This window comes from Capricornis sumatraensis, chromosome 2, assembly GCF_032405125.1.
Source record: "Capricornis sumatraensis isolate serow.1 chromosome 2, serow.2, whole genome shotgun sequence".
Taxonomy (NCBI): domain Eukaryota; kingdom Metazoa; phylum Chordata; class Mammalia; order Artiodactyla; family Bovidae; genus Capricornis; species Capricornis sumatraensis.
Window position 1 is genome coordinate 748,338 of NC_091070.1, and position 21,760 is coordinate 770,097.

The 21,760-nt window shown below is 46.3% G+C and overlaps 1 protein-coding gene across 1 annotated transcript in view; it reads left to right on the forward strand.

Annotated features, from left to right (window-relative positions):
• Positions 1-10,552, forward strand: part of RPS6KA5 (ribosomal protein S6 kinase A5) — a 181,832-nt gene extending 171,280 nt beyond the window's left edge. The window contains exons 15-17 of the mRNA XM_068966566.1: positions 4,175-4,334; positions 6,177-6,340; positions 8,760-10,552. Of these exons, the coding sequence (XP_068822667.1) occupies positions 4,175-4,334; positions 6,177-6,340; positions 8,760-8,999 (564 nt within the window). The 3' untranslated portion in view covers positions 9,000-10,552. The remainder of the gene's footprint in view (positions 1-4,174; positions 4,335-6,176; positions 6,341-8,759) is intronic.
• The last annotated feature ends 11,208 nt before the right edge of the window (positions 10,553-21,760 follow it).

Consider the following 21,760-nt stretch of genomic DNA (forward strand, 5'->3'; position numbering starts at 1 on the left):
GATTATGTGATACGTAGTTTGAGTCTCCAGAGTTTAACATTTCTTTACTAATGAGCAGTTAGCATTTCTTAGCCTCTCACTAATTAGAAGCTACACAAATGAAGATTTTTGATATATGTACTTGCGTTGATCTCACTATTTCCTTAGACTAGACTCCTAGGAGAAGGGTATATACGTCCTTATTTTTACATACATGCCTGTAGTTCCTTCTAGAAGCTTTCCAGATCATGTTCTCATCAGCTGTAAGTGAATACATTGGATGCTATCGATTTCAATCTAAATTAGTTCCTGTGGTTCTTAGGATTCGCATGCATTTTCCTTGACGAGCATCCAGTGTGTGCATCCTTTCATGTATTTGAACATTTTAATCTTCTCTTTTATGAATTGCTGTTTATGAGCTCTACCTGCTTTCCCATGGGAAAATCTTTCATATTGAAACTTACAGCTCTGTTAAGGATTTTAATCCTTTGTCACACATTAACATTAGAAATGTTTTTTTCTGGTTTGTCATTTTTTTGAAAACTTTGTTCACAGTTAGATGAGGTTTTAATTTTGTTTTTAGAGAGATTTAAATAAAGAAACTTTTTATTTTTATGTTTTAATGGAGAAATTAAAAAAATTTTATGTTACAACATAAAAATCAAAAAACATATCTATTAAACCCGTCTAAAAGCAAAATTCAAGTATGTTGGGCTTCCCAGGTGGCACTCGTGGTAAAGAACCCCCCTGCCAGTACAAGAGACATAAGAGACGGCGGGTTCAGTCCCCGGGTGGGAAGGTCGCCTGGAAGAGGGCAGGGCAGCCCACTCCAGTGTTCTTGCCTGGAGACTCCCAAGGACAGAGGAGCCTGGCGGGCTACCGCCCATGTGGTCACTGGGGCAGCCGCGACTGAAGGGCCTTCACGCGAGATACGTCAGCCTTTCCCTTTCTGGCTTTCTGGCTTTGATGTCAGCTTGGCAGTCCGCCCCCAGCCCAGGGTCGTGGCATGCTCTCTCAGACCTGCCGCTGGGGCTCTTCTCTCTCCAGGCCCGCGCGCTCCATCTGGGGTTTATTTTGGCGGCAGTTTGTTCGCCCCCAGTGGCAGCCACTTGTCCTTGCAGGATGGTTCTTTTATTTTTAAGCTAAAGGTTTTTATTTTAGCAGTTTTAAGTCATCATTTATAATTTGAAAATCGAATTACATATTTATGAGTATGATTTTTAAATAAGAAACAGCTAACTTCTGTAGATTTGAGTTTTGTTCAACTTAAACTGATTACAGTAGCACTCTCCTAAAAAATTCATCTAAATAAAAAAGAGCCTTTCTTTTTTAGAGATAATACAAGATTACCCCCTTGTAAAGAGCCTTTACTTAAATACAGGCCAAATGTAATTATCATGCTTTTTAAGGTTTTAAAAGGCATTCTTAGACATGCAGACAGGTATTTTAGAGCCTCCAAATGCCTTGTCTATGGAAATAACCTTGTATAATGGCATGGAGAGAAGCCAGGCTTCTCTCTAGATGTAATTGTCAACTCTTAAACAGGAGCACGAAACAACAGATTAAACGATACCACCAGTGTATAATCAGAATGTCCACACTGCGGGAATTCTACAGGACAAACAACGCAGTTACTTCAGCAAAGCTGCAAGAAAAACGAGGCTGGGGCCCCAGAGATTAAAAGACGCTTAAGAAACGATATTCGCGTTTCTTGAATTCATTGTACTTCAGTTCAAACAAATCCTAATTTTAATTCTGTTTGTTAAATTCAAACTCTGTCATACAGACGTGGTTATAAACAGTGTGTATAGCAACCCACTCCAGTATTCTTGCCTGGAAAATCCCATGCATGGAGAAGCCTGGTAGGCTACAGTCCATGGGGTCGAAAAGAGTCGGACACGACTGAGCGACTTCCCTTCACTTCATAATACAATTGGGGAAATTTGATTATTGACCGGATATTGGATGATACAAAGGCATTACTGCTAATGGTTTTTAAGTGCAATCATAGGCTGTGGTTGTGGGATTTTAAAAACCCTTGCCTTTTAGAGACACAAAGTGAAATACTGGGTTGGCCAGAAATTTCATTTGAGCTTTTCCGTTACAGCTCATGGAAAACCCTAACGAAGTTTTTGGCCACTCAGTACTTAACTTATGAAAAGCTAAGTTAGCCCCTGCGTTAAACTGTCCAGGAAAAAAAAGAATGCCTTGTAAACTTTTCCATATAAATGAGTGCTTCTCACCAGAGGATCTAGATTTGAGCTATCCCATAGTAGGCACAAAATTTATTTGGAGTTGTTTGCCTTAGAAATCTGTGCCCCTTTGACATGTTGCCTGCGATGAACACGAATATGGACGCTTTAATGTGAAGATAATTCACATCATCGTCACTGGGTAAGCAGACACTTGAGAAAGATGCATCACGTCACACACGTGGCTTTGATTACAACTCAGTATACCCCATGGGTGAGCAGTTCACTGGAAACATTCAGGACTCCGATTAAAACAGAGCTTACACGGTGATCAGTCCGCTCAGGATCACCGTGACGAAATCCCACAGACTGGGCGACTTGAACAACAGAAATGTATCTCACAGTTCTGGAGGCCGGGAGGCCCAGTGCCAGGGTGCCAGCCGGTTGGTATCTGGTGAGGGCTCTCCCCTGTGGTTGCAGACAGCCGCCTGTTCACGGCGACCTCACGTGGCCTCTCCTCGCACGAGCTCAGAGAGAGAGCGGGCAGCTCCCTGGCGTCTCTGTGAGGCCACCCTCATGGGTGAAGCCCCCGTGTCCCCATCACCTTTACCTCCACAAAGGTCCTGTCCTCAAGTCAGCCATGCTGGGGTGGTGTGACTTCTCAGTACATGAATTTTTAAGGCACACAGTAATTCAGAGCTTAACAGACAGTGTTTAGAAAATGTAGCATAGGATTATATGCTATTCCACAGGTATATATAGCATACCCATGGGATGGAATATAATAACAGTTAAAACATACTTCTCCCAAGTGTTTTATTCGAGATTTCATATTTTTTCACTTTATTCAGGATTTCTTATTTTTTCACTTTCTTCTCAAAATTTTATTTTGAAAATTTCAGACCTAGAGAAAATTTGGGAGAATAACACAGTGAACATTTAGCATGTTGCCCCATTTGCTTTTGCTTTCTCCCCAGTTCCACACACACACAGACATACACACACACACAATCTTTATGTGTATAGATACTTTCTTATCACAACCTTTGCCAACAGTTTGCAGACACAGAATTATTCTTAACAGAAGTTGATTCCTGGATAATCAACTAAATTCTAAGATCCTGGAGTTGAGAGGAGCCTGAAGTTGTCTAATTCTAACTCTTCCAGAAAAGGGGTCTTTCCATAAAGTGCCCATCACCACTCTCCTTTAAACATTTCCAAAGATGGTGAATTCATCTTTCCACCCAACAGCTTGATGAATTACTACACAGCAGAGCAAGAAAACTCTAATATAAAGGATATTTTTTTATATTTAGTCATAAATGTATGTGTTAGGAAGTGGGGTAAGATTAAGAAGGGGAGCAGATTTTCCAAAACTGTTTGGCAGTATCTGTGAACACACAGACCAGATGACCCGGCAGTTTCCGTCTCAGGGATGCAGCCGACAGGAATGTCTGCTGCACCAGAGGAGCTGTGCTCGGAGACGCACGCAGAGCAGCGGAAAGCACTCCAGCCGACTGCTCTCACTGGCCCCAGGCATCCTTGCCGGGATGTTCAGTCTTGAGTTTCAGATGAGTGTTGCCGTGGCGCTAATGTCCCCGTCAGGCCTGATGCCCCACCGGCCCACCCTAGTTCCGCGTCTTCAGGATCCCTTCTGTTCTGTGTCTCTGGCCCCTCCTGGGCTGTTTCAGCCAGGGCCTGCAGTTCCTCTGGGATATGCACTTTCCCCTGTTAATGATTAGATCAGCCCTTTTTTATTCCTATCCTGAATATAGCTATAAAAATGGTTTGAAATCTTGATATCATAATAAGCCATTTCTTTTTATATACGAGTCTGAAGTGGATTGGTTGTTTCGGTGATGGAAGTCATGTGATCGTTTAAACTTAGTGATGATAATTGTAGTCTTTGGGAAATCACGCTGATGAAGTTAGGGATGACATCACCAGAGCGGCTTTGACGGCGACTTTGGCAGACAGTCCGTTTCGCTCTTTTCTCTCGATAGTATACGATGCTATCGGGGCAAGTTCCGTTTCAGTCTCATGATAAAAGCCTGACGTGCACCAGCGCAGTGGAGATCGTGAAGAGAATTAAAAAGGGAGACTTCTCCTTCGAAGGAGGGGCCTGGAAGAGCGTATCCCAAGAGGCTAAAGACTTGATCCAAGGTAAGGATCTAATGAAAAATTTTACATGATGTGTAGCGATTGAAGTGGAGCCATACCCGTGATACATATATTTGTTTGTGAATTATTCAAGAATCCCTGTGTGTTTAAGGGTTCAGGCTCTGTTCAGCTTCAGCTTCATGTCTGGATACCCTCAGTTGGCAATCTCATCCACGTTCACAATCACACCTTCAAAGAGAACCGCTTTCTCTTTCCCCTCCTTTCCCCTAGGCACGTGCGTGCTCCTCTCTCCCACTTGTTTCCGTGGCCAAGACCCTGGACCCCCACCACCTTCCTCGCCTCCCACAGCCAGGCCCTGGGTGCTGGGGTTCAGCCTCACTGCCAGCCACCCTCTCCCCATCCCCATGGCTCTCATCTGAGGTCTGGTCACAGCTCTCTCCTAAAATCCACAACATGCTTTCAACTTACCTACTTGCCCTGGCTTTATGTGTCTGTCGTCCGTCGGCTCAGTGACCTTCCTAATACCCAAATGCACTCATGCCTTTTCTCTGTTGGCAGCTCTTCAGGGAAGGCCAGTGAGCTGTAGGTCAGACCCCCTAAGTGGAGCCTTCACGGCCTGGCTCTGCCTTCCTCTGTTTCCTGGCGCCCTCGCTCCAGCAGCTGCTGCTGCTCTGTCGTGTCCCGCTCTCCTAGACCCCGGGGACCGCAGCACACCAGGCCTCCCTGTCCATCACCATCTCCCAGAGTTTGCCCAAACCCGTGTCCATTGAGTCGGGGATGCCATCCAACCATCTCGTCCTCTGTCGTCCCCTTCTCCTCCTGCCTTCAATCTTTCCCAGCATCAGGGTCTTTTCCAGTGAGTCGGCTCTTCGCATCAGGTGGCCAGAGTACTGGAGCTTCAGCCTCAGCATCAGTCCTTCCAGTGAACACTCGGGGTTGATCTCCTTTAGGATGGACGGGTGCTGTGGGATACCTGCATTTCCCACCAGGTGGCCAGAGTGCTGGAGCTTCAGGCTCAGCGTCAGTCCTCGCAGTGAGCACCCGGGGTTGGTTTCCATTAGGCTGGACGGCGCTGTGGGGTACCTGCATTTCCCATCGCCCTTCCAGTGAATGCTCAGGGTTGGTCATCAGGCTGGACGGCGCTGTGGGGTACCTGCATTTCCCATCGCCCTTCCAGTGAATGCTCAGGGTTGGTCATCAGGCTGGACGGCGCTGTGGGGTACCTGCATTTCCCATCGCCCTTCCAGTGAATGCTCAGGGTTGGTCATCAGGCTGGACGGCGCTGTGGGATGCCTGCACTCTTCAGATGTGCTGCGTTTTTAGATTCTGCTCACCTTTACTCGTGCTCGCCCTAATCCTGGGGCTCACTGTGTCGTCGAGCCCTGCTCACCCCCAGGACCCATCTCCTGGAAGCCCCCAGGGTGCCCACCCCCCAGGGGGGAGCCCTGCCCGGAGCCTTCGGTGCACGTGTCCTCAGTCGGGGTAAGGCCTCGCGCACAGCTCCTCCCGGGGTCCATCTGCACGCTCCCTGACCAGCGGAAGATGTTTGTGCGTCCAGTAGATCTCGGCGCTCTCCGTTTGGAGGGGCCTTTCCTGGCCCCTGGTGGGAGTTCTTGCTTCAAGTGGTGGTTTTCCCCAGACTGGAAAGCCCCACGAGCCCGCAGCCTCCTGGAAACAGGCTGCTGTGGGCTTTATTGTGAGCAGCCAGCGCTCACCAGGGAATCTCAGTGTGGATGAAAGTGGAGGTAATTATCCTTGTAGGAGGTTGACGCCATATCGAAACCATCATGTCTTGTGAACATAATTGAGAATCTCTGAGGTTGATTTTAAACTATGTTTGAAATGACAGCTCATGAAATAAAAATATCTTATTTATTCCCACAGGACTTCTCACAGTCGATCCAAACAAAAGGCTTAAAATGCCTGACTTGAGATACAGTGAATGGCTTCAAGATGGCAGTCAGCTGTCCTCGAATCCTCTGATGACTCCGGACATTCTGGGCTCTTCAGGAGCTGCGGTGCACACGTGTGTGAAAGCCACCTTCCACGTGAGGCTCTGGCTCTGTGCTCCCGGGCGGTCTGAGAGGGGCTGGATGTCGTTGCTCTGTGACCTCAGAGGCTCACGCTCAGGCAGACAGGCTTTAAACGAGTGCTTTTAATTTCAGATACGCTCCCTTCATGACACACAGGGCTTCCCTGGTGGCTCAGAGGATAAAGCGTCTGCCTGCAGTGCAGGAGACCTGGGTTCGATCCCTGGGTTGGGAAGATCCCCTGGAGAAGGAAGTGGCAACCCACTCCAGTATTCTTGCCTGGAGAATCCCACGGACGGAGGAGCCTGGCGGGCTACAGTCCACAGGGTCGCAAAGCGTCGGACACGACTGAGCGACTTCACTTTCACTTTCACTTTCATGACATAAACACATTTCTAAACAGAAAGGGCATAGGGACCAGAGTCACCACAAACCCACAAAATATTTATTTGAGTTTTTCAGTCGCTAAGGAAAGCACTATGCATATTATTAGAGCTTTTTCAAATATGTTATTTTGTTGAAGGTTAGTTGATTTTACGATGTTAATTTCTGCTGTACGGCAGACTGATTCAGTTATACTTACATATAAATACATACTCTACATTTGTTTGCACATTCTTTTCTATTATGGTCTATCACAGGATATTGAATATAGTTTCCTGAGCTGTACAGTAGGAGCTTGTTGTTTATTGAATTCTGTATGTATAGTAGTTTGCGTCTGATAAACCAAGACTCCAGTCCATCCCTACCCCTCCCTCCTTCCCTCTTGGCTACCGTAAGTCTGTACTAGCACTTTTTCTCTCAAATAAGCTGAGTCACTGTCCGTGGAAACTATAAATCAGCATTAGAAATTAAGGCACGTGCAAAAGTCCGTCCCTTCAACATTCATTTTGTGCATAACTTTATTGTTCTAGAACCTAAGGGATAAGAAGTAAGCTAATTAGTATTAAGTAACTATTGTATACTTGAAAGGCTGAGGCTTCACAGTAATAAGTGTAGATTCTGGCACACCCGTGCCGAACAGATGCAAGTCCATTAAGGTGGTTGTGTGAGGAGCAGGGGAGTCGGAGAAGCACCATTGCTTCTGAGAGGGTAGCTGAGGAAGGAGACAGGACAGCGTCTTCTCTCGGCTGCAGAAGTGGGTTGGAGAAGCTAACGGACTGGGGTCTGGGGCGGCATGAGGAGGCTGACTGCAGGCGTTTGCAGATGCTCCAGACCTTCTCAGTGGCGTGTGAGGCAGGGTTGGCACCTCAGCAGTGCCTACGCCCGAATCTGAGAAAAGCAGAGACGGGCTGCTGCGAGGAGGAAGCCAGGCTGAGGTCTGTGGAGCTCATCTCTGCGTATTACTGTGTCCAGCACGTACCCAGACTGCACTGACGTGGGCGTGGAGGTCAAGGGCTCTGTGCTGGGACTTAAAGCTCAGGATGAGTGAGGTTAATGGGGGGAAGGGAGTGAGATTGCTAACATTCTCCAGGAATTTCCAGTCAGTCGGTGGTTCCTGTAATTGAGAGGGAGCTCCCCCTCTTCAAAAGATTGACTAGAATTGGGACTCCTGGACAGCCTTGCTGGCGGGTTTCAAGAGGGCCGCAGAGACCCTCCCCCGGCGACTTCTGTGCCCTCCTGGCGTCTCAGAGGCGGTGGTCGGAGGGCCATGTTCCTAGGCTTCCCTTGTGGCTCACCTCATGCTCAGTAACGAGTCCGCCCACAACCCGGGAGACCTGGATTCCACCTCTGGGTTGGGAAGATCCCCTGGAGAAGGGAAAGGCCACTCACTCCAGGATTCTGGCCTGGAGAAGTCCATGGGCCGTGTAGTCCACGGGGCCGCAAAGAGCCACACACAGTGGAGCGACCTTGGCTCTCACACTCCCAGGACGAGCTGGAGCTGCGGGTGCCAGCCTCACACTGTCTGCCGGCCGTAGCTGCGAGGGAGACTGCGGTCCTGTCGCTTTGGGGGCGGTTCCCCCATATTTTTCCATCCCTTCTTATCCAGTCTCCCGGTCGCGTCCACCTCTTTGTGACTGTGTAAACTGCACCCCCCCAGGCCTCCCTGTCCTCCACTGTCTTCCAGAGTTAGCTCAAACTCATGTCTATTGTGGAGAAGGAAATGGCAACCCACTCCAGGGTTCTTGCCTGGAGAATCCCAGGGACAGGGGAGCCTGGTGGGCTGCTGTCTATGGGGTCGCACAGAGTCGGACACGACTGATGCGACTTAGCAGCAGCAGCAGCCTGTCCACTGAGTTGGTGATGCCCTCCAGCCATCTCATCCTCTGTCGCCCCCTTCTCCTCCTGCCTTCAGTCTTTCCCAGCATCAGGGTCTTTTCCAGGGAGTCAGCCCTTCACATCAGGTGGCCAAAGCATCAGCATCAGTCCCTCCAGTGAGTGTTGAGGGTTGATTTCCTTCAGGATGGACTGGTTTGATCTTGCTGTTCTCCCCTAGGCCTTCAACAAATACAAGAGAGAGGGGTTCTGCCTTCAGAACGTGGATAAGGCCCCTCTGGCAAAGAGGCGGAGGATGAAGAAGACCAGCACCAGCACGGAGACGCGCAGCAGCTCCAGCGAGAGCTCGCGCTCCTCGTCTTCCCACTCCCACGGCAAGAGCACGCCCACGAGGGCGCTGCAGCCCGGCAACCCCGCCGAGGGCGGCGCCCCCGAGAGCCTCTTCCAGTTCTCGGACTGAGAGCCCGGGGGCCTGGGAACCGAGCCGGCTCCGCTGTGCCTTCAGCGCCCTCGGCCTGCCTGGAGGCCAGGCTGTGTCTGAGAAGCTGCATCCCGCTGATCCCGTTGGCATCTGCCCCGCAGGGAATTTTTCCAGGAAAACCCAACTGGTTATCCTCATCCAGAAGCACCGGGCAGAGAATGGGACTGTGAGCAGAGCACACAGGATGCTGTTAGTGACCTGGATGACGCCCGCATGACTGTTCCTGAGAGGGCACAGGTGTCTGTCCATCTGAGTGGGGGCCGGTGAGGTTTGAGCCGCTGACAGTAAGTCACAGGGTCGTCAGAGGTCCGCCAGCAAGAGTCCCTAGGACTGTGATGATAGCTGTTGCTTCACCTTGTGGGTATTGCGGGTTTTTAAGCGAGATGCATCCTTTGAACAGTGATTTATCAGCAAAAAAAAAGAAAAGGTCTAACTGTTTTCCAAAAGATTCTGTCAAGAATTTTATGTGTGGTGTATACTTATTTCTTGAGAGAGGATTTTAACTTATTGTTTTTGTTTTATGGTTACCTATGATGATAACCTACTGTTATTAATCTTTTTCTAAAAACTAAATAAAAGGCATACGAAGGCCCCATGCTGCGTATCAGGGGCCTCTCTGAGATGCATGCTAAGCTACGTATGGTTTTAGTTTTGCACTGCTCTTTCCTGGCAGTTTGTTTTCATGGTTACTGCAGAATATTAAGGTACATGTCTCTGTTTTAAGTAATATTGCACTTTATTAAAAAACATGAATAAAGCAAGCTGTTTTATAAGGTGCACTCTTTAGAGCATATGTACGGTATTCTTGCCCTTTTTTTTCCGCATTATCCACTTTAAATTTGCCCTCACATCCCCCTTCTGCTTAGGATGCAGCGTGGAAGGGGCTGTGTTGCATGGCGTAAGCACTGGCCACTGAGGCGCTGCTGTGAGGAACCCTAGACGGAAGCCCCATTAGACACTGTGCTCGTGGGTACACTGTGCTGTGCTGCAGTGAGGCTTTTCCTCCTGTAGTCAGATACTATGTACGTAATATTTTAGAATCATATCTATGACTTGTTTGGAAGTTTTTCTGTTTAATTTTAAAACCAGAAAGCATATTTTATAAACTTATGCAGAGCACTTGTATAGCTCAAAAGTTCTGAGTTCATAGCCGAGAGCAAGCGCTGTGTGCTGAAGACATTTCACTGAATGATCGCTGCATTTTGGAATATGGTTAATTCACTCGCTATGCAAAAGAAGAGGTGGCAGGATTTGTGTGTTGTATTTTTTTTAAGCCATCACACAAAATGTCAGGACTGAGAAAAGTGATTTTTTGCTATGTTTACAGGAATCATGTTTAAAAAGGTAATGCCCAATATGTTTATGTTATCAGTTTTGTTAACAATAACCTCTTGAGCATTAGTTTGGAATTGGGCATGGTATTTATTTATTCCTTTCTTGAGATAATAGCAGCATTAATTTCAACCAGTTATGAATACTAAAACTATTGCGCTCTATGTAATAGTAGCATATTTATTACTGAACCAATGTATATATTAATAGCACAGGCAACAAAAATGGCAAATATTAAACTATTTTCAAAATGTATTATCCTGTCCACATTTTTGTTCACAGTGATTATCGGAGATACCTTTTATACTTTTCAGTGGCCCAAATGGCTGCATAATTCTCAAGTCAATGAAAATTTTGTGCCTCTAGCTTTTGGTCCTTCTCAGTAAAGGTGGCAAATCTGAGGAGCATTATCACCGAACTCAGGCTAATTCACGGACTGTGATTCCATCAGGCACAGAGTTAAAATAACCAAGAAAATGTCCATTTATACCTATAGTAAGATCGACTATATCTAGAAATGTGTGAGTTAGCGCCATACGTTTTAAAAACTGTGCATTCTAGGAGAAAATACGAATAAAGTGTAAACTATGGAGGCTTTGTTGCAAAGGAAGGATGATCCAGAAGGGTAGTCGGCACATCCTCGTGATTGATGGCATCGGTGGTGCAGTGTGAGTTCTGGAAATTCGTGGGTTCCCCCTACGTTTATTACCTTTGCCACTTCTGCGGGACTTGACAAAATGAAACGGTAAAATGGTGGGCAGCACACGAGGAAGGAAAGAGAAAGCCGGTTTATCAGCTGCTGGGCTTTCCTTCATAACCTTGAGTGGCCTTGCGGAGCGCTCGGAGCAGGGCCCACAGGGCCTGCCCCCCCTCATGCTGCAGGCCGTCGGTGTCTGTGAATGGCGCTGTAAAATTCATGAAACTCTGATGTAGTCACATCAAAAAACCTAAAAAATACTTCATACGAAAACGTTAAATGAAAAGACTCCTCTTTGGAGAAGAATAGAAGTAGTTTTAAGACAGACGAACATGAACGTTAAATCCTCTGTGCAGTAGTTTTGGGGACAGAGCCGAATCACCGCTCCCCTTCCTCCTCCCTTGGCTACGCCGTCGGTTTTCATGGCATGATGCCTCTGGTTCCTGGGTCTGTAACTGCCCGTGGCTGAGAGGCAGGCATGAGTGGCTCCTGGGTCTGTAACTGCCCGTGGCTGAGAGGCAGGAATGAGACAGCGGGAGCAGCAGAGGAAAGACACGCTGCAAAGCTGGCCTCTAACTGTTGCGCCGGACCCGGTGCTGAGTGAGGGAAATCAGCTGCTTTAAAATTCATCAGTTCTTCCAACCCTTTATAGAATAATAAGCCACTGAACCACTGGAACAGAAAATCAAGTCTCCAGAGTTAATTTCAATATTCTGGTCTCTCTCGGAATTGCAGGTTCACTTACCCGTGAGAGACCACCTTCTATTAATTTTTTTGTACTACTGCTGATTTCTTAAATATCTGTGGTATGCTGAGAACTTAAATAACTGTGTAAATGGCTTTGTATAAGGCAAGTTATTAAAAGAAAAAACAACACTAGGGTAGCTGTGACTTTTTTTTAATAAGAGAATTCCTTTTGTATCTCAGTTTTTTTAAGTATGTTCTCAAATACTTTATACAAGTATACAGTTTGTCTACTTACTTACCTTACCCTCATTCCAAGTACCTGTTATTGTCATATATGTGAAGAACGGGGTACCAAAATGGTGAAAATGTCTACATTGTTGACCTTGTAAGTGTGTGAGACCACCTGATTACTTTGTGTGTTCTCCTAATATCAGTAATAACACGATTTGGTGATTGTGCGATCATGCTTTTAATATTAAGATCTAAGTAAATAAGTTAAATTCAGATACGCTGCTTACACCACAGCAGTATAATTATAGGTGATTTACTGTAATATAGTGAAATATCTTTAAACTGTTGAGTTTTGGACCCTCAAATATCTTACACTAGAACATCCCAATTTCTGGCCTTTAATTTATTTACACCATGCAAGAGTCAACCTTTATTTAATACCTTTATCTGGCATGAAAATGTTATGTGGCAGGCTTTAATAAAATTCAGAATTTAAATTCAAGTTATTGGCAAACTCAAAGAAAGTAAAAGTGGTCATAGAATAACAGATGCAGGGAAGTTTTTAAGTAAGGTCTATCCAAAGAAAGTAGCTGCTTCGGCGGCATAAAGGTTTTATTTGCTGTCATGTTAAGTAACTCCAAATTGTGATCTTTCTTAGAGAGAATGTTTTCCTAAAAGGTAGTTATTTAAATTTCTTTTATATGGGGGAAAAGTGTATTTTCAAGGAGGCAGCATTTTTCATCTTAAGAACATTTGCTTCATCTCATTTCTTGGCTTTGAGCTTTCAAGATGTTTCTCCTGAGCCCCTTTCTTTGTGTGTCCAGCTCCCTGTTATGTAATTAGGTGACTAATGCTTTCATTCCCCAAGGCTGTTGTCCCCTTTTTAGCTCATGAATCTGTGAATTAAGCAGGTATCTGTATTTTATATTCACCTACTATTAGACCAAAGGTAAAGTGGTTCCCCGGTCTGTCTCGGCTTCACATTAGCGCAGAACAGGCTCCCCCATTGTCAGCCAGTTCCTCTCCCTCACTCCTGCGCACGCGGCGAAAGCCGAGCTGTCTGTATCTAGAAGGAGACTTGAATTAAAAGGCAGGAATCTTGGTGTTTATTCATCAGGCATAATTTTCCTGGTGTATTTCTGCCGGAATAGGTAGGAGGACATTGTGTGCATTTCTCTACTTACTAATGCAGTACTGCGTCGGCTGTCGTAAGGAGCTGGACACTTCAGATCGGTCAAGTAGTGTTTAATGCAGCAGGTTTTCCCCAGAGCATAGGAAACTGGGATAATTCTTAGCTTTATGTGGTTTCCGTTAGTCTTTAACGTTGTATGACATTGTTAATTTATACAGTTTTATAAAATTTGTCTCTTCACTTAAAAAATTAAAATTCCATTTTCATTCTTGTTCCTTTCCGTACAAACAAGAACAGTTTTGATCGTTCAGGATTTGAAGTCCTGCTATGTAGAAAAAGAAGAATAAAACAAAAGAACAACCCTCCAAAACGTCGTGACTTAGAAAAGGAAATTTAAGTTGTATGCACAGAATGGTACAGGTTTATTTCCTGGCATTTCTGCTTGTAGCTAGTTTGGAAAATCATTGTTGCTCATGTGGTATTTGTTTTAAAATTCAGTATGGTTGAGGAACTTGGCATTCTTCACTGCGGGTTTTTTTCTGGCTTTGTAAGAGCCTGATCGTGTAACTGGGTGCTGTTGGGTTGGGATGGTGTGTGATGATAACCCTCGTTAAACACCTGCTGCCATGGAGACGTCTGACCCTTCGTGGCGGCTTACTCAGGTCCTGCAGTGCTACCCTGTCTGCTTAGATCACAGGCACTGTGAAAGTGAAAGGTGCTCAGTCGTGTCCCACTCTTTGCAACCCTATGGATATACAGTGCTTGGGGTTCTCCAGGCCAGGACACTGGAGTGGGTAGCTCTTCCCATCTCCAAGGGATCTCCCCAACCCAGGGATCGAATCTGTACTGCAGGTGGATTCTTTACCAGCTGAGCCACCAGGGAAGCCCAAGAATACGGGAGTGGGTAGCCTATCCCTTCTCCAGCGGATCTTCCCGACCCAGGGATCGAACCGGGGCCTCCTGCATTACAGGCGGATTCTTTGCCAGCTGAGATACAATGGAAGCCCCAAATATTGGTAAAAGGAAAGGGTAATGCATAATAATTCTCATACTTCTGATGGCTGAGAAGAGGAATATAGAGGTGCTATATCACATATAAAGTTACTGCTTTAGTCTTAAAATTTTGAAAAATACCATTAAAAACTTGATTGCATGAATTTTAAAAAAGAGGAAACCACATTTACTCATACATAAAGGAATTTTGTAAAAGCTGGCATTTTAATTTATAATTTGTATCAGTTCAGTTCAGTCGCTCAGTTGTGTCCGACTCTGTGACCCCATGAATTGCAGCACGCCAGGCCTCCCTGTCCATCACCAACTCCCGGAGTTCACTCAAGTTCACATCCATCGAGTCCGTGATGCCATCCAGCCATCTCATCCTCTGTCGTCCCCTTCTCCTCCTGCCCCCAATCCCTCCCAGCATCAGAGTCTTTTCCAATGAGTCAACTCTTCGCATGAGGTGGCCAAAGTACTGGAGTTTCAGCTTCAGCATCATTCCTTTCAAAGAACACCCAGGGCTGATCTCCTTTAGAATGGACTGGTTGGATCTCCTTGCAGTCCAAGGGACTCTCAAGTACCACAGTTCAAAAGCATCAATTCTTCAGCACTCAGCTTTCTTCACAGTCCAACTCTCATATCCATACATGACCACTGGAAAAACCATAGCCTTGACTAGACACACCTTTGTTGACAAAGTAATGTCTCTGCTTTTGAATATGCTTTCTAGGTTGGTCATAACCCTCCTTCCAAGGAGCAAGCGTCTTTTAATTGTATACTTCTGCCTAAAATGGTAATGGCACCCCACTCCAGTACTCTTGCCTGGAAAATCCCATGCACGGAGGAGCCTGGAAGGCTGCAGTCCATGGGGTCACTAGGAGTCGGACACGACTGAAGTGACTTCACTTTCCCTTTTCACTTTCCTGCATTGGAGAAGGAAATGGCAACCCACTCCAGTGTTCTTGCCTGGAGAGTCCCAGGGACGGGGAAGCCTGGTGGGCTGCCGTCGATGGGGTCGCACAGAGTCGGACGTGACTGAGGTGACTCAGCAGCAGCAGCAGCTTGACATGGTAGTGCATCTTTAGGTGTGCAACTGAACACTTGTTGAAAATAAGCTAAGCTGCAGTAAGCTATGTAACTATGTAAATTCTTCCACCACTTTACATAAAGATAAGACTTTTTCTCCCTAGAAAGTAAATGGAAGAAAGAGATGAACCATTTTCCCCTCAGTTCTATGTGGACACCTGAGAGTAAAAGTGTCGCCAAGCCGCAGCTCAAAGGGCGGCCGTCCGCGTCCACCGCGGCCTCTGCCGTCTTCATTCGCCGCAGCGCTGGTGCTTCTCTTGCACTGGGTTGTTTTCTGGTTTCGTGACTACGGATACACATTACTGTATCCCTGCACTGGTATTTATTTTCTTAGGCTCCAAAATCACTGCAGATGGTGACTGCAGCCGTGAAATTAAAAGACGCTTGCTCCTTGGAAGAAAAGCTATGATCAACCTAGACAGCATTTATTAATAAAGCAGAGACATTACTTTGATGACAAAGGTCCATCTAGTCAAGGCTATGGTTTTTCCAATGGTCATGTATGGATGTGAGTTGGACTTAACTGAGCACCAAAGAATTTATGCTTTTGAATGGTGGTGTTAGAGAAAACTCTTGAGAGTCCCTTGGACAGCAAGAAGATCAAACCAGTCCATCCTAAAGGAGATCAGTCCTGAATATTCATTAGAAGGACTGATGCTGAAGCTGAAGCTCCAGGATTTTGGCCACCTGATGCGAAGAACCGACTCATTGGAAAAGACCCTGATGCCGGGAAAGACTGAAGGCAGAAGGAGAAGCGGATGACAGAGGATGAGATGGTTGGATGGCGTCACTGACCCGATGGACATGAGTCTGAGCAAGCTCCGGGAGTTGGTGATGGACAGGGAGGCCTGGAGTGCTGCAGTCGATGGGGTCGCAGAGAGTTGGACACGACTGAGCTGAACTGCACTCATCTCACACGCTAGTAAAGTAATGCTCAAAATTCTCCAAGCCAGGCTTCAACAGTATGTTAATCATGAACTTCCAGATGTTCAAGCTGGATTTAGAAAAGGCAGAGGAACCAGAGATCAAATTGCCAACATCCGCTGGATTGTCAAAAAAACAAGAGAGTTCCAGAAAAATATCTACTTCTGCTTTATTGACTATGCCAAAGCCTTTGATTGTCTGGACCACAACAAACTCTGGAAAACTCTGAGAGATGATGGGAATACCAGATCACCTGACCTGCCTCTTGAGAAACCTGTATGCAGGTCAGGAAGCAACAGTTACAACAGGCATGGAACAACAGACTGGTTCCAAATAGGAAAAGGAGTCCGTCAAGGCTATATATTGTCACCCCGCTTATTTAACTTATATGCAGAGTACATCATGAGAAACGCTGGGCTGAATGAAGCACAGGCTGGAATCAAGATTGCCGGGAGAAATATCAATCACCTCAGATATGCAGATGACACCACCCTTATGGCAGAAAATGAAGAGGAACTAAAGAGCCTCTTGATGAAAGTGAAAGAGGAGAGTTAAAAATCTGGCTTAAAACTCAACATTCAGAAAATGAAGATCATGGCATCCTGTCCCATCACTTCATGGCAAATAGATGGGGAAACTGGAAATACAGACTTTATTGTGGGGGGCTCTAAAATCACTGCAGGTGTTGACTGCAGCCGTGAAATTAAAAGACACTAGCTCCTTGGAAGGAGATTTATGACCAACCTAGACAGCATATTAAAAAGCAGAGACCTTACTTTGCTAGCAAAGGTCCATCTAGTCAAAGCTATGGTTTTTCCAGTAGTCATGTTTGGATGTGAGAGTTGAACTGTAAAGAAAGATGAGCACCGAAGAACGGATGCTTTTGAACTGTGGTGTTGGAGAAGACTCTTGAGAGACTATTTCTTAATATGTTTTGACTAGCATTTATAGGTCATAATTAAGATCACAGATATAAAGCCTTGATTGGGGCAGAGAAGTAAATTTGGGGATGGAAATCGTACAGGAATAAGGAAATGATGATGCCCTGTGAGCAAGTGCGCAGCCGTACAACTCTGCGATGCGAACGTTTGGTGTGGATGTGGAGAGCGCTACTGCATAGCAGAGCTCTCGGTATTTCAGTGACCGTATGGATAAACACCTTTTAATAATTCTGTCTACTGTGTGGATAAACTCAGTAAACATGTTATGTACAGGCTTTGTAAGGTGGCTGTCTTCCTTTCAGGGGCCTGTTGATAACTTTTTGCTCTGTTTCCCTACTTCCGTCCTTCCAGACTTTTCCTCCTGCCTTTTGCTCAGACCCCTGGCATTCTGTGGCCAAAAGGATCAGTCACACTGGGGCCCTAACTCTGCATGAGCAGTGATCATGGTTTTCACATCTTTGAATGCAGTGTCCTGGAACACCCTTCAGTCTCTTTGTTAGCGGTTTGGAGATTGCCTCTTGTTAAGCGCCTGTTCAGGTTGCTTGTCCGTATTTAGCGGGTTGTCTGTCTTTTTCCTGCTGATTTGCTGGGATTCTTTACATTTTAGTGATGGTGAGGTTTTAGTGATATATTATTATAAATATCTTCTCTTTGGTTGGCTTTTCCACTTTCCAGATGGTGGCCTTTGGTGATCAGAAAGTACTAATTTTTATGAGGTCCAGTATACCAATCTTTTCTCTTATGGTTAATGATTTTTGTGTCCTGTTTAATAAAGCTTTACACCAATCTTATGAAAATATTCTTAAATTTTTTTGAAAGCTTGTTTCACCACTCACACTGGGCGCACAGTTAACCTCGTGCCGGCGTTTGCATGTGGTGTGAGGACGCAGCCAAAGTGACTTATTTCTGTGAGCGTCTTCCCTTGGCCAACACCCTGAGCAGCTCGGTGCGCTGCGGCTGGAGTTGTGAAGTCTTCGCATGTGAGAATGTAGGGCTTCTGACACCTCTGATCTTCCCGATGCTCTTGGCTGCTCTTGACCCTTTGAATTTTCAGCCACATCTTAGTAACAGTGTCTGTTTCCCTAAGGGACCATGTAGATGACCCTAGGGTCTAACTGATACTGCATTGAAAACATAGATCAATTTCAGGAGAACTTATATCTTCTCAATTTCGAGTTTAATCCATAAACACGGTATGTCCCTCTACTTACTTGCCTTCTTGAATTTGGCTCGGCAATATTTTAAGATTTACATGTACAGGTTAGATTTATTTCTAGCTTTTTTTTAAATTTCTAGATGTTGGTTTGGTGTTTGTATTTTATTATCTAATTCTTTTTGTTAGCATATAGAAATAAAATTAATTTTTGCATTGTCTTTGCATCCAGCAACCTCACTAAATGCACTTCATAATTCTGTAGATTTTTTTGTATCTTTTCATGTGCATATACCACCGTATCTATTATTTATGGAAGATGTGTTGTATATATACGTGGAGAGACACTGGGGTGGGTGGTCCTCCTCCAGGGAACCGCCCCACCCCAGGGGTCCGACCTGCGTGTGCCACGCGGGCAGGCGGGCTGCTCTCTGCCCGGCTTTGCTTCCTTTGTGAATTTTCAGTTTCTCCAGAGAAGGCAGAATGAGCAGGAGCTCACCCCCGTGTGCTTCCTTCTTTTAGGGGCCGCAGCTCCTCAGGGTCTGCCTGCACTGGTTTGGTCCTTGAGGTCCGTAAGCAGGTTCCATGCATTTTGTCGGGCTCTCACGCTCTTTTCACTGGGGAGTTAGTCCCAGTCTCAGGCTGCTCCGCTGCGGCCGAAGCAGAGGTTGGGTGACCGTCATCCGAATCACTGCTGTCGCTTCCTCGCAGCGGCTCCTGGCAGTGAGGACTCGGTCGTCACAGGCTCACCTGTGTTCATTTTTCCCTTCATGCACGAGACAGTTTTTGAGCTCCTGCTCCAGGCCAGGTACTATTTTAGAAACAGGTAATAGAAGAGTAAACTAGATAAGATTTCTGCCTCTTGTTTTAAATAAAGGCTACTTAATGGCTTCTGTGTCATGCCTGTACTAATTAAAGACTTTGCTCACATGTAGGTGAGAGAAAGATAGACTAAGATCTTTTGGATGACAGCACCTTCCCATTTTATAGGAATGTTTTTAGCCCTTTAAAAAGTCCTGCTGAGACTGATTGAGCTCACAGTGCACACGCGATGCGCCACTGATGCTCCGCCCCTGCACAGGTCGGGCATCATGCGTGGTTCTCTACCTGTGAGTTCACATCGTGCAGACAAACATGTGCGGAACTCAATTTGAAACATGGTTATACGAGAGTTTGAGCTGAAGCTCCAGGAACTGACTTACGGAGAACAAATTTAACTCTGAGATTAAATCTTTCCCTGAGTGTCACCGTGCGTCTGATGAAGGACGAGCCGCCTGTCGTTCCTCACTTCAGTTTTCACACGCGGCAGAGCACTCGCTAAACGCTCCGAGAGCCTGGGAGGCGGCGTGGTGTTCTCACTCTTGCAGAACAGCCTCGGTGTCACTGAGGAGGCCTAACCTGGGCACGCAGCACCGTTAGGATATTGCGGTCAAGTGAAAAGGTCGCTCCTCTGTCCTTTGCTGTTCTTTCCCACTTCGGAGATTCTACCTAATGGATTATTTTCTATCCCAAAGCCACGTTCCAGAGACGACCCTTTGTACCTCCAACTGCAGTCCATGTTCACGGGATCAGAGGCAGTCGGAGAGCTGGAGCATCGTCACACAGAGGAGCTCTAGAAACCGAAGTGCGGTCAGGGGCAGGCCAGGCATCCTCAGCAGCTTGGCTTGGTGACCGTGGAATGACCGCCCTTTTGGAATGGTCTAAGAACCGCCAGCGAAGAGGACGAGCAGCCTGGGTCCCTTTGCTGTTCATCTGAAACGACCGCAGCACTGTTGATCCGCTGTGCGTGCCCGGTCCCTCAGGCGCATCCGACTCTGTGACCTGGGGACATAGCCCGCTAGGCCCCTCTGTCCGTGGGGTTCTCCAGGCAAGAGCCCTGCAGTGGGTGGCCAGGCCCTCCTCCAGGGGGTCTTCCCCACCCAGGGCTCGAGCCCTCGTCTCATGTCTCCCGCACTGGCAGGCGGGTTCTTTACCACTAGCGCCACCTGGGAAGCCCCAGTTCCCCAGTATAAAATAAAAAGGTTTTAAAAAAAAGTAGAAGCCAGACACAAGAAGCCACATGTTGTATAATCCCAATTATATGAAATGTTCCAATAGGCACATCCATAGACACAGAAGTAGGTCAGCGGTTCCCGGGGATGGCGGGGTGGGAAACGGGAGTGACTGCCTGTGTGTGGGCGATAAGGTCTGGGGATGGTGAGAACGCTTGGAATTAGACAGTCATAATGGCTGCGCACGGTTGTGACTATACTAAAGGCCACCGGGTTGTCCGCTTAGCACATTGTTGACTGGAGATGTGTGATGACCACAGGCATTAGTTTCTGCAAAACTCCCTCAGTCAATAATGTGTTCAAATGGTGAATTTTATGTTCTGTGAATGTTATCTTAATTTTTTCAAAATCACATACACCTAAAAACTACCAGCTGGAGAGGAAATAGTTACTTTGAAGAAGCCAGCTCTATCACCTTGCTATTCAGAGAATACCCTTCCCAGCTGTCCTTATCTCAGCAGCAACTCGATTTGAAACACAGTCGATACTGGGTGGAAAGCCTCTTGGAACAGAACTTAAGTTCTTGGGTTCAAAGTGAATGTGTTTCTTGCGGCAAACCTCAAAAACCCAGCCTAACAGAGGGCACCTCCTTCGGACCGTGTTTTCCCAGCGTTGGGTGGTGGTGGATGGATACCGACGCGCCCTATGTTTTACCAGCAATTACATACAGCTTCTCGTTACCGTACTTTTATCTGCTCTGAGGGTCAGTCCCTCACTTTTGGCCTCGTCATAAGGGGGCCACCAGCCCCGTGTTTTACATACATTTTCCTTTGGTGAATGCTTTTCTCAAATATCTAATCCTACTTACATTAGCTTTCTCTCAGAAGCAGATTCACCTGTGCAGCAAAGTATTTTCTTGAATCATAAAGTCATTTGGAGCAGTCGTTTTTTTCTCAAACACAATTCCACTGAAGCGCCAGAAACTCATGCTACTCAAGACTGCCTTTTTACTGAGAGTACAGTTGGCCCTTGAGTAGCACTGGTTTGAACTGCGCGGGTCCACTTATATGTGGGTTTTTCCAATAGTAAACCCTCAGGGCTTCCCTTGTGGCTCAGCTGGTAAAGCATCTGCCTGCAGTGCAGGAGACCTGGGTTCAGTCTCTGGGTTGGGAAGATCCCCTGGAGAAGGGAACGGCTACCCACTCCAGTATCCTGGCCTGGAGAATTCCATGGACTGCATAGTCCATGGGGTCACAGAGTCAGACACGGCTGAGCGGCTTTCACTCTCACACGTTACGGTACTGTGCTGTCCTGGTTGCCTAAATCAGGATACGAAAGGTCTTCCTCTAGAGGAGGGCCGGCCAGCAGTTACACGCAGGCTTTTGTCTGCATGGAGCGTTGGCACCCTTAAACGCCCTGTGCAAAGGTCTACTGTGGTCAGAGGTTATGCTGTCTCAACTCGACTGTATGCATTTCAAATATATGTAACCTTAATTATTTATACTCATAAAATGCAAAGATTTTATCAACATGAGAGTGAACCTTTTTATTCACCAATTGAGATAGCACA